Source organism: Corella eumyota, chromosome 2 (genome assembly GCF_963082875.1).
Source record: "Corella eumyota chromosome 2, kaCorEumy4.1, whole genome shotgun sequence".
NCBI lineage: Eukaryota > Metazoa > Chordata > Ascidiacea > Phlebobranchia > Corellidae > Corella > Corella eumyota.
In genome coordinates this window covers 21739914-21752575 of record NC_137491.1, presented here as the reverse complement: position 1 = coordinate 21752575, position 12662 = coordinate 21739914, and the positions used below count along the sequence as shown (strand labels likewise).

The window sequence follows — 12662 nt, the reverse complement described above, 5'->3', positions numbered from 1 at the left end:
AAGTGTTCACCTTCAAACTATATTCGAGTTTACGGTCTGTTTTTGTTTATCCTCATTTAATAAACATTTAGAAATATATCACTAATTTAAACTACTTTACCTTATCTATAAATAAATATTTTACTCATTTTAAAACAAACAATATAACCATAATAAAGAGCTTTAATAATGTTACTACTAGCAGTAATCACTTTTTTCTATTTCAACACCGAAAAAGTGTTCACCTTCAAACTATTTTCGAATTTACGGTCTGTTTTAGTTTATCCTCAGTTAATATATATTTAGAAATATAGCATTAATTCAAACTACTTTACCTTATCTATAAATAAATATTTTACTTATGTTAAAACAAGCAATATAACCATAATAAAGAGCTTTAAAAATGTTAAATATAAGCTCTGCCTATTTCCGACTTATCAACGCTACGCGAATTTTGATTGGCTAATTATTTGCTCTTATTTTAGCCAAAATCACAGTTGAAAACATGCTATGAAGAATAAGGGCAGCGCATTTAGATCAATATTAATTTATCCTCGATTGTTTTAGTAATTTATAAGCACTAAGGTCCTCCTGTCACCACCATACGCCCATTATTAATGCTATGGCCCTTGATAAATACCTTCGGCCTACACACCTCATGGTTTTCTCAAACACCCAGTTTTTTTTTAAAAACCAGGGGTTACTAATAAATAACCCATTGATTAACATTTTATACCTGTTATAAATAACTCAATTATTTTTATGTAAACCATACACCTAGTACAAACATAGCATACTTACTTTAAACAACCCGGCCTCTCATAAACACCCAAGGCTAATATATACATAACGAACAGCTTTAATAAAACCCAATTTTTTTAAAAATAATCCGGACCTTTTGAAGCACCCCTGATCTTTTATTTCTAAGCCAACCAACTTGCTGGAGTCTAATGCTTGTAACAAACCTTTTGCAACTACACCGACTGTATTTCAGTAAGACCTTACACTAATTCACCTTTGCGGTTTAAAATGCAAGTAAATAAAATCAAAAAATCTGTATCGAAGAATCAAAAGTCATGATAAAAATTGTAACAATAAATATAAGCAAAAATTTTAATTGATTTAACCACACAAAATATAAATAAATACGACACTGACAAACAAAATTACATTATTAGATGCTTTAAATTATCGTCATACAAAACATTAAAAAAAAAGTTTAATTTAACTAATTTGTTCATTTTACAAGAGCATTTAGACCCCACTTTTGCTCACCAAACCCAGTACAAATAATCACGTAGATTGATATGCTCTCTGTAATATTTTGACCATATAGCATTAGAATCAGGGTGAAAATGAGGTTTTTCTTTTAGCAGAGTAAACAGTAAGAAAATAATCTGCTGTGCCAACCGCTACATCTTCCTTTAAACAAATTAAACACAATTTTCAAAAACAACCAGGTGGATGATACATACATAGGCCTATTTATTTGTGCATGTACGTCCAATTTATAGGCCTGTAAAATATATAAAACTACCGCTTGTGGTAAGCAGGTAATTCGGTATCTGCAAATATTGATAGCTAGTTGAGCCCAAATTCGACAACTAAAACTTAGACTGAGTAAAGAGCTATCGACAAGTTATCACAAATAACACTCTTTTAACAACCTAACATACTCAACTCTAAGAAAAATTACTTAATTTGACTTACCAGTTCGGTTTAGTTATTAAAACATTTTAATCGCCTTCTTGCTATATTAGTGACATTTACTCGATTTCATAAATATTTTATTAAAAGGCAAACTCAGCGCTGGTTAAACAGTTGTTACATAACCACTTTAAACCAAACAACAGCCAATACTACATGGTCCAACAACCATTTTGAAATGGTTCAACAACCATTTCAAATGGTTAAACTTTACAACCATCATGACATGGTACTGGGTTCCTGTAATCTCTCCACAATGGGGGAAGCCCCTGGTCTAAGTGTTTTCCACAAATATTGCAGGGATCTGAGAACAATCCTCTGTAACTATGCAGCCAGAACTAAACAATATTTTATTCATTCTTTAAAATTATTAATTTAAATTAAAGAACAACTTTATGTCTTTAAACCCCAACTCAATTTTAGGTTTACTAAATAGTCACCAGCAGTAAGTTAATCTTACCAAAATATATTTAAGAGGAAGTTCAACAGGAGTTGTGTGAAACGTATGGTAATGTAGAACTGCTGACATTGCATGGTCATTTATTATTTGAAAGCATTTATATTCAGATTTTAAAAACAAATCCACTTTTCCATTTTCATCCATAAAATTTTCATCATTACCTAAAATCTTTAAAAAAAAGTTTATTTATTCAAAAACTTAATTTATTACAATCCAACTATTAATTTTTAAACCCTTTTAAAGTGTTAACATGCCAGCAGTGAAAATCTAACTTTAAACAACAAGAAAAGTTTTTATATTTAAACTACCATTATTTTTTCAATGACAAAGCTTCTAAGAACCACAACAGCAATGAAAACCCGACCAACACTGATCTGTAACACCCTGGTATCACCCGATGACATCGAAGAAATAAACTTTATCGAGAGCTCAATCACTTGTCGTGCAAGATGCTTTAAAGCTAACTCAAAATATCTACAAATAAACATAAATTTTTTCACGATGCATACAGTTGTGAACAGAACTTACTGATTGCTTGTGCTGTGAAACTTGGGTGCGATTGCCCTCCTTCTTTTTGAGTGAACATTTTGACCTTGAGCTTGCGATTTTCTTATTTGGTTTGACATCATAACACTGTAAGCTATTTGAGCATATTCATGAATCTTGTTGTGCCACTGGTGGTGTAATTTGTTTTAGTTATGTGTTATACGGAGTTATATTTTAATGATGTACCTGGTATGTGCGAATAGCGTCGGGATAAATCGAAGTTTTATCGCTGATGGAATCCAAACTAAGGGAAGTTGAGGGACCAAGCTGGGATAGTTGAGATGTGGTTGACATACTGTTGCACAACTTTTCCACCTCACTATTAAATACAGTCACATTAGGTCTAAGATTTGACTTTTACTATTGTTAACTAATACTTAAGCAAGACTTAAGGTTTGGTTATCACTGTTTAAATATCAAAAAATATCAGAGCCACCAAAACTAGATAATTAAAAAACTTAACAAAACTTTACTTGTAGTCTTTGTTGACAGATTGAAGATGCTCTTGAAATTTAGCAAGAAACTTTTTCCCCTCTTTAATCACATTTTGTTCAGGTTCATCGCCTTTCATGCTTGATTCGTCATCAGGTTGAACTCCTTCACATAAAAGGTCAAACACATTTGTCACGGTTGAGCGCAGTTGATGAATTCCGTTAATCGCCTAAATAAAGTTGAATTTGTGATCAAACAAGATATTCTATAAGTTACAACTAAATAGTAAAATTGTATTAAACTACGTTGACAAAATTAAAATAAACAAAAAAACAAGAGAAAATGTAGAAAACCTGCTGGAGTAAAGCAATTGTTCCTTTCGCCTGGTTGGTCAATTCTGTCATGATAAAAACTTAACTAAACAAAATTCTGTTCGATAAAATATTAAACCCAATGTTAATAATCTAAAATTGATTTAAAATTGCAGGAATTTTTTTAAATTATTTTACGGCTAAACAAATTTTAAAACAAAATTAGAAATTTTGCTACCTTCACAGCACAAAAGATACATCTTATTTAAGATATGGTGTTACAAAAGTTACAAGGCACAATGTTACATTACTAAAGTATATAGGCTATATATTATACTAACGACATAGTGTTACAACATAAAAAATTAATCATATTTAAGGCAAGGTGTTACAACAAAAAAAAATGTTCTTTAAGGCATGGTGTTACTGAATGAAGAATACATTTTGTTTAAGACACTTATAACACAAAATTAGAAAAAACAAATTGAGGTTAATTTATAACTTGCTATAAAACTGTGAATTATATTTGCACACCTTGTCAACTAATCTCTGAATCTTTTTTTTATATTCTTGTGGGTGGATGCGATAATGTTCGATATGCTTTGAATCCCCCCAAACTTTGGCTTCAACTTCAAGGCCTCGGCCCTCCCACGATTTCACGAACTCATCAAAACTTTCCTCCAATGCCATTGGATCATTGTTGGAAGTGATCATTAATGATGTCACAATAGGAGGTCTTTTTTTTATCACTTCAATACATGTGTCGTAGTATTTTACTGTGAATGGTTTGCTTAGTGCAAAATATGCAATAATAAAAAAATATGACAAATAGTTTGTTATTTGAGTTGAAGTTGTCATTTTTGAAACCCCAATTGCCATTTCCCTTAAGGTTCCCACCACAGGGCTGTCCAAAACTTGACCTTTGATATTTTCCGAGATAATTTTAAACATTTCAGGTTCTTGTTCTAAGTGTAACAACATCAATGAGTAGAAATAACATCCAATTGACATCGAATGAATGATAACTGGTTGTTTCTTTCTATCCAACTGCTTTGAAACATCATGCAGAAATTTTTCACTGCTTTTAAGTCCCTTTTTGGGCCACAAAAAGTCAGCAATATGGGATTGATTGACTAACACATCACATCCCATACCTTGGTAGAGGGAAACATATTTTGACACCGCTTTAGGGGTTGCCCCTAACCAAGGAAGCATAAGAACAAGTGGTTTAACTTTGGTTAACATTTTTTTCCTACACCTTAAACATAATAGTTAAGTATTTACAATATAAACTAATTTAAGATATTAAAAATGTAATTAAAAGGTTTAAAGTGTAATTGACAACAATTAAAAAAGTTTATCAAAACATATTTACAGTTTTAATTACAAAAACATAAGCATTACATTTGTAGCATTATTATTGTTAACCTTTAGTTATGTTTTACTACAAGACTTTATATAACTATTCACCGACTATAAGATAAATAAATTAAAGTTTTTTGTTGGATATCTGACCCAATTTTCCCAGTTCAGACAAATGATGTCTACAATCATCAGCATAAGCATATTTATACAACACAACATACAACAAACAATGCATGAACAACATGTAAAAAAAGAAAATCATTCTGGCAACCTTACTCGACAAAATCATTCTGCTTATTCCTAGTGTCACTTTCTCGGGTGGACTTAAGTTCAAATATTTTCGTTGTTTTTCTTTCTTATTAAAAGATGCAAAGGGGTCGATAGTTTCCTCATATTGAGTAGAATACCGATTTGATGTTAAATCCTCAACAGAAACTTTAGTAGAAGTTGGATAACTTTGTAAATATTTTATCTTCTCGTACAACTTAACATTATCTGCCCTCATGCTATCCACCTCTGCTTGCAAACGCAGCACAGTTTGTTGGTGTGTGTAATTCTCAGCTTCTAGCTCATTATTACGGACACGAAAGCGCTCACGTTGACTCGAAACAATCAATAAAAGTGAATTGTTACTTGAATCTGTTGTGTCTTTAATCGCATTTGCGACTATTTCATGAGATTTCTGTGGTGCTGGCGAGCCATCTGCAGCGGAGCGAATGACAGATGCAGGGGACTGAATCATCAACAAATCAACTTCAAGTTTCTGAATTAATTCGATTTGTTCCTGATTTGTTTTCTCACTATTCTGTAATTTGTTCTCTAAAACACTAGAGAAATCTGTAAGTTGAGAATTTGCAGCTCTTAACGAAGTGCTTTCATTTTGTAATGCTCGATTTTTTTCCATTAACAACATCTCAATTGATCTTGGTTCTTGATTTAAATTTCCAAACTCAGTTGATTTTAAAATTGCAAGTTCACGCTTTAATTCATCATAGTCGGAGTGTTGCACCAATTTTGCCTCCAATTTTGTTATTTTTAGCTCCTTCACAGCAATGTCTTGCTCTAAACCAACAACATTGTTTGCAGATGATTCTCTTAGTTTCATTAAGGAAGATTGAAGATGTTGAATGTCTTCCACAAGTTGGGATATTTCGCGATCCTTTAAAGCCAACTCTGATTCCAAACTTGCTTTTGAAAGTTGCTCAATTGATTGGGCAACGTTCGACACTTGTTCGGGTTTTTCTTTTAATGTTTCGACCTCTTTTGACAACATTTCATTGCTTTGTTGAGCTCGGTCGAGGTCTGAAACAATAATTTCCAGCTCTGCATGTTTGGCAGCAAATTCCTCATCATATTTTGCTTTTAAATTAAATAATTCTGACTGAGATGCGTCCAGTGCTGAGCGTAGCATCATAGCTTTTTGATCGGATTCCGTCAGTTTATTGTTGGCTAAAACTTGGGACTCAACAAGTTTTTTCTCTTTATTTTCAAACTCTTGTTTTAATATTTCAACTTTCTCTTCGATTGTTTGCTGAGTTTTCGATGAACTTTCCTTTTCTAGTTCCTTGACTTTATCTCTAAGACTTTTGATGGTAACTTCCTGGTTTTTCACCTCAGCAAACTCCTTGTTATACTCTAACAAAGTGTCACGAAGTTTCTGATTCTCTGTTTCGATGTCGTTCAAGCGCTGATTTTTTCTCTGGTAGCTCTCAGCTTGTTCCAATGCGGACAATGGTTCTGGTAGCTCGATAAGTTTCTTGTAAACAGTCAAGAACCCAGTTTCACCAAATTTACTCCGTTTTGTGAGTGAATCGATCTCAGATTGAAAACTTTTCAACAGCGGTGCAACAGCCTTCCTGACATCTTCGGTTGATGTTCGTTTAAAGAGTTTCATTTGTTCAACCAACTTTTTTCGTGATGCTTCACTTTCATCTTGTTTAGTGGCAATATCTGCGGCAGTTTGGTCCAAATTGCGTTGAAATTGAGACAAATCAAACGATTTCCAGAAGTTTATAACAGACTGAATATTAACAGTCATACTGGGAACAATTTTATCACTATTAAAAACAAATTAAAAGCTAATATTAAATCTGTAAAAGAAGATTTAAAAGTTGTTGGTCTTATTATTATAAAGTTAATTTACTTTAACATGAATTTCCAATAGTTTCTACCAGCAAGTTTTGTTTAAAGCAGACATTTGTTACGCTTAAACCCACTTAAATAAACAATTTCTTTGAACGACAAAAAATAAATGCAATTTAACTGTCAGACTGTTCTTCTGTTACGTAACAAACTTAAGCTACGACCACAAAAACGTAAACAAACGTATACCAACTAAGATTATAAAACAAACTTTTACAATTCTTTTAATTTATCCTCGACATTAATTAATTTTCTTTATTTTTTTTTGATTTGGTATTAGTTTTTAGTCCAATGTAAAGATGTTAAATTAAATAATATATAACACAATAACTAAAGCAACATTTATTTAAAAATGCAAAATAACATTTTATATAATTTACATAAAACGAATAAAAAAAAATAAATAATTTGAGAAATGTTTGTGCAATATTAAAAAGGTAAACCAACGTTAAGGCAAAATGGCTTACATTAAACATTATATAACTAAAATAAATAGTATAAACAATAACATAAATAAGGGAAGTAATAAACAACCTAATTAAAATACAGACGAACATTAATTAATCAAACACCATTAACAACATTGCACCAAAAAAGTAAACAAAAACAAAACAAAAAACTAGACAAAAAGAATTTTGGTTGGATTATAAGATCAATTTTGTTTTTACAATTCAACAAATTTAATAAGTTTAATAAGTATTATTTCTTTTTTGTGAATATTATAAATAAGTAAACATGGCACTAAGTTAAAAATTAAAATAATTCTATTATAATGTCTGTATTTATGACATCACAGACACCCCAGTAAAGAAAGTGACATCACCACAATGTTGACCCAAACATAGCAACAGTTTACCGCCACACCATAGCAACAGATGACATAGCAACGATCAGATTTCAGTCTCCTCATCATCGGAGGGAGAAGGTCGTGTCCTTACCTCCTCGTACCATTTGTTTGTCAACCTCTGCATCTCACTTCGGTTCTGGATCAACTCCTAAACAACAACTTTTAAAAACTTAAAACAATTAAAATGTTAGGTTCAACTTACCCTCTTTGTAATCCTCCTTGTGAAGAAGGGGACAAGGTACTTGGCATCAATGTATGCAAACCCTTTTAAGTGCAAATCCTCGCGCAGGTACTTTTCATCGTATTCCTCCTCCGTCAACTCTGAGATGTGGTCGCTCTCGATTGCTTGACCCATCTCCTCGGTTTTGCTCAGGGTCAGTCCTCGATGGTAGGACCGATTGTCGTCAATTTGGAGGAACTAAAATAATGTTAAAACTTAGGTATTGGGTTACTGATGGGACAATAACCAAGTTGTTATTGTGTGTATAACACTACAATATTCACACTCTTCCCCCCACTACTAGATGACAAAAATTTTATACCAAACTACTACTCGATGAAGTTTTTACCGAATTAAATATTAATTAGCACAAAACTAATCCCTAACCAACTATGAACTACATTTTACATAAACATCTTCATGGCTTTCATTTGTGTTGAAGCGATAGGAATTAGCTTTTCCCTCAAACCACTAAAAAATTCTCAATTTTACAAAACAACTAATGACAAAAGCAGAAGTTAAACCAGGTATTTTACAAAACAACTAATGACAAAAGCAGAAGTTAAACCAGGTATTTTACAAAACAACTAATGACAAAAGCAGAAGTTAAACCAGGTATTTTGAGTTTGGTTCAGTTTTGAAGTAATCATCTTAGTCCATAATCAGAAAGTCAACAAACAAAAATGCCTGATAAGAACTGAAACAAACCTTAACCACAGGAAGAGTGGCCCCTCCTAGTATTAGAATGGTGAACAAAACAATAATAAGAGAAGTTGTCACAATGACTCGTCGCTTTTCCGAGCTATCTACTTCAAGATGGAGGCTTAACACATAACAGATTGCTCCCCGCAAACCTGAACAAAAAACAACTTTATCCCTACAAGAACCTTTCCTAGTTTGTTTTCGATACTCACCACTGAACCACATGATAAATTGCATTCTTTTGGTGATTTTAGTCTCTCTGAAGTGGTTTAACATCCAGGATAAAGGGTAAATATTAAGACCTCGCCCAACAAGTAACAATATCTGTTAAAAATTGTAAATTTCATGTTGGCATTAGAAGAACATTTATATAAAACCATTTTTGCCACAACAACAAGTTGCAATAATTATTAAATAATATTCCGACTTACAATACTCCAAATAACGAATGCTGGTTGAAAATTATGTTCAAAACTGAAAATAGCAAGACCCAGATACGCAAATACACTGGTTTCTGTAAAAAATGAAATTACTATTTTAGATAAGCTAAAGTATAAAAATATTTAAATAAAAAACTAATTATTGATTACACAAAAACAATCCAAGTAAAGCCTAAAAATAAACCATTTAAATTCATTCTAAACTGGAACATCAAAACTGAATTAAAGGTTTTAACTCACCAGCCATAAAGGCTAAGGCTCGCAAAGTTTGCTGCATATTGATCTGTGTGACCAAAGAAAGGTTGGTGTGAGTGTAGTGTGACATCACAATAGCTGCCAATAATATCGCCATTATACCTGAAATAATAATTCTTAAAAAATCAAAAAAAAATTTAATAAAATTTGGAATTGTTTTTTTTTTTTTAAATTTTAAGTATATTATTGTGTATTTTTCTACCACAAGTATTAATACGAAAAAATAAAACAAAAATCTTATAAAACAAACAAGTTAATTAAAATTATTGAATTTGATTTAAAATGTTATTTTTGGAGAAATAAAAATCAGTTTTGAAACTAAAACACTGCAAGACTTTGATACCTGAGAACCCAGCTAAAAAAAATTGGATTGTTACTGTTGTTTATACACGTAGTAATTTAAAGCAATTTAATGAAAACCTGATAACTTGAGACTCTCCGCCAGTCCATAAGGAATATAAGCAAAGATAAACATCATACCAAGCTCCAAGGACGGCGTTTTCCTCAGGTCAACATGCTTCATAACGTGCTTCTTGTTAAGGAACATTATTATTAGTTTACAGCTATTAACATTTATTTGGACCCACTAATAGTTAAACTTTCAGCAATAATAATGCTACAATAAGATGAGTATATTAAACCCACAAAGCCATTAAATGGCCTAAAAGTAAAAAGGATATCAGAGCACTAATGAGCGCAATAAGAACGCCCAGCACAGCAGAGCCGAACATCATTCGAAGAAAATCTCCGACCGCGATAAGAAATACTTGGGTGTTGGTCGAGGTTTTGTCAATGTTGTCCAACTCCTGGAATGTGCTACAAAAACAACATTAACTACAGTGTTGTATAAAACAAACCAGGTCATTTCCTGTTTCCTGTGAGAAAAACATTGAATTATTTACAACTGGTTAAAACAAATAATTTTACTTGGTAAGCACAATGGAAACGGCATCGTTTAAAATACTTTCCCCAAACACCAACATGTTAAGAGTTGGGTCAACATTTAAAGCTTTAAAAATTGCAATTGTTGCAACTGGATCTACAGCTGATACTAAAGACCCAAACGCAAAACTAAAAAACAAAAATTTAATTTTAATTCTTGCGTTGTTCAACCAAACATTTTATCTTAATAACGTAAAGTTGAAAAAAAATAGTGATTCTAGAATGTTGAGATGTTATTGTTTCAATGTAAGGGATTTTGTGTAAGAACACTTAAACATTTGAAAACACCACATTGATTAAGTATGTGACACATTCTGTGAGTATTTTAAGGATTTAAATAATAATTTTGTTAAATTAAATTTTTTTTTAGTTTTGGATTTATTTATTAAATTGCAGAATCAAAACCAAAATTTAAATTACAATTTTTTTTAAATTACTTTCTGACCTGTCAGTCAAAGTGAGGTTGTAAGCAATCCCAGCAACACCCATTAAATAAACCCCACCCCCAACAACCATGGCTGAGATCAACGTCCCAAACACCGCAAAGATTAAAATCGACCCAAAGTTCTGGAAGAAATTGCCCTGTTATAAAAAAAAGTTTTAACTTGTTATTACTGCAAACAACTAGGTCAAAATAATACAACAAAAACAATGTTACAACGAATACCATGTAACAACAATGTTAAAAACCATCTGACAACAATGTTAAATACCTTATGCAGAGAGTATCCGGCTTCAAATATGATTGGAGGCAGAAGCATGAGAAAAAATGTGTTAGGAGAGAGCATCTCTTCAGCCTGGTAAAAAAAATTTCAATATTAAAACCATCCAATCTGGTCTCAACTTGTAGCAGTTTAACGCATTTAAAAAATCTGTTGATTTTTTTTAAAGTATGAAAAATGTTTTTGCTAAAACATCTTACTCAATGAAATAATAAAATACCAGGAGTTGTTTACTACTTATTTGTTACATCCAGATAAAGTTATAGACCATAAAGATTTATATCATGTTAAAAACTAAAACTATAACTTACCAACCAATTTCCCAATCCAGCTGTTTGCATAATCTTTACTATACCCCCGATTGCTGTTCCTAAAATAATAGTTTATTTGAATTACCTCATTGTGTAAATAACAATTTAAAATCAAAAATTAAGGAGATAGTGTTAAGTCAGGCAGATCAACTACTGCACTATGTTGCCAGTGCATGTACAAAATTATCTTTTATTTAAGTCCCAATTTACCTAAAAACACGACAGCTATACTTTCTGGCAGAAAATGAATTTTAAGACGCAGAACACCATGTGTAAGCAGAATACATAAAGCTGTTAATCAAAAATTTAAAATTTAGGTTTAAACCAGTTGTCCTTAGTATAATGTTATGTTTAAAACAAAATTATTCTTTTAAAAACTTAAGCAAAGTTTTGCATTTAAAAAACTCAATAAATTACACACAGATTACCGAGCACAATGAGGATAAAAAATATCTTCATGCTGTCACTTTGTTGCTGAGCTTCGGCTTTATGCCCGGTCTGAATTGTTTCAATCACGTTCGTCTCATCGACTTTCTTAATTTCCACTGATTTTGGACTTTCGGTCGTTGTTGGGTTCACAGTCATGTTTGATCTAGGTCGAAATAAAATTAGTATAAACCGCTTTAACAAGGTTAACCAAGTTTCTTTACCCATTGTTGTAAAGTTGTTGAGCTGGAGCTAAAGTTTTATCCGAAATATTTTCATCATTTGCCAAAATTTGAAGAAACAAATAACAAAATATTAAAAGTAAACGCATCTCCTATTTAAGATTGCTTTATCTTTCACTCTTAAAAAATGTTAATTATAAAATTCGCTAAATTAAAATAATCTTATCAAAAATTAATGTAACATTAATTTTTTACTCGGAAAAGTTACTACACTAAAATAAACACAAACGTAAACAAAAATTGCAAAAATGAAACTCGTAACATTCACATGATCGACTAATCGTGCGACATAGGTGACGCAATATTTAATAAATAATTTATTTAAGTTACTAAAAAATTTTAACTTTTGCTCTAAACTTATGTCAATATAAAAAAACTAACTTTTTATGTTTTTTTTGTAGACTATATTAAACAAAAGGATAGTTAAACACCTTTTGCTATTTATAAATTAATCCCCACGAGCACACGTTCAACTTCACCATCTAAAACAGGAGCAGTCCTCAAATTTTAATGGTGTTTTTTAAACCACATTCAACCAGATTTATAATGACCTTTTACATAAAATTAAATATTTTAACTTACTAACCTAAAACACTCGTTAAGACTTAACCTA

General features: G+C 31.5%; 3 protein-coding genes and 1 pseudogene across 5 annotated transcripts; all 4 read right to left on the bottom strand.

Annotated features, from left to right (window-relative positions):
• Window positions 1-1074: 1074 nt before the first annotated feature.
• On the bottom strand, window positions 1075-4063 carry LOC145742905 (mediator of RNA polymerase II transcription subunit 27-like). 2 transcript variants are annotated; one of them, XM_082560747.1, is made up of 8 exons: window positions 3970-4063; window positions 3478-3553; window positions 3166-3353; window positions 2879-3011; window positions 2675-2820; window positions 2455-2620; window positions 2147-2314; window positions 1075-2024 (listed from the first exon to the last, which is right to left on the bottom strand). In XM_082560747.1, the coding sequence occupies exons 2-8, from the start codon at window positions 3526-3528 to the stop codon at window positions 1890-1892; spliced, it is 987 nt and encodes a 328-aa protein (XP_082416873.1). In that variant the 5' UTR covers window positions 3529-3553; window positions 3970-4063; the 3' UTR covers window positions 1075-1889. The 2 variants fall into 2 exon arrangements, 1 of the variants encoding a protein (XP_082416873.1); XR_014280965.1 differs by lacking the exon at window positions 3970-4063 and having other exon boundaries at window positions 1076-1401; window positions 1690-2024; window positions 3478-3606.
• LOC145742906 (transmembrane protein 53-A-like) lies at window positions 3931-4694 on the bottom strand. Its single transcript, XM_082560748.1, has one exon. It carries the CDS (start codon window positions 4678-4680, stop codon window positions 3931-3933), a length of 750 nt encoding a protein of 249 aa, XP_082416874.1. The 5' UTR covers window positions 4681-4694.
• Window positions 4694-6886, bottom strand: LOC145742904 (protein CASP pseudogene; annotated as a pseudogene).
• Window positions 6887-7278: 392 nt separating this feature from the next.
• On the bottom strand, window positions 7279-12197 carry LOC145744041 (sodium/hydrogen exchanger 8-like). Of its 2 annotated transcripts, XM_082562134.1 has the most exons (16): window positions 12032-12197; window positions 11810-11973; window positions 11592-11672; window positions 11382-11440; window positions 11062-11145; window positions 10794-10930; window positions 10334-10477; window positions 10087-10222; window positions 9827-9932; window positions 9750-9761; window positions 9392-9508; window positions 9143-9225; window positions 8924-9035; window positions 8718-8863; window positions 7992-8207; window positions 7279-7937 (listed from the first exon to the last, which is right to left on the bottom strand). In XM_082562134.1, exons 1-16 carry the CDS (start codon window positions 12136-12138, stop codon window positions 7833-7835), a joined length of 1809 nt encoding a protein of 602 aa, XP_082418260.1. In that variant the 5' UTR covers window positions 12139-12197; the 3' UTR covers window positions 7279-7832. The 2 variants fall into 2 exon arrangements, with proteins under 2 accessions (XP_082418260.1, XP_082418261.1); XM_082562135.1 differs by lacking the exon at window positions 9750-9761.
• Between the last annotated feature and the right edge of the window lie 465 nt (window positions 12198-12662).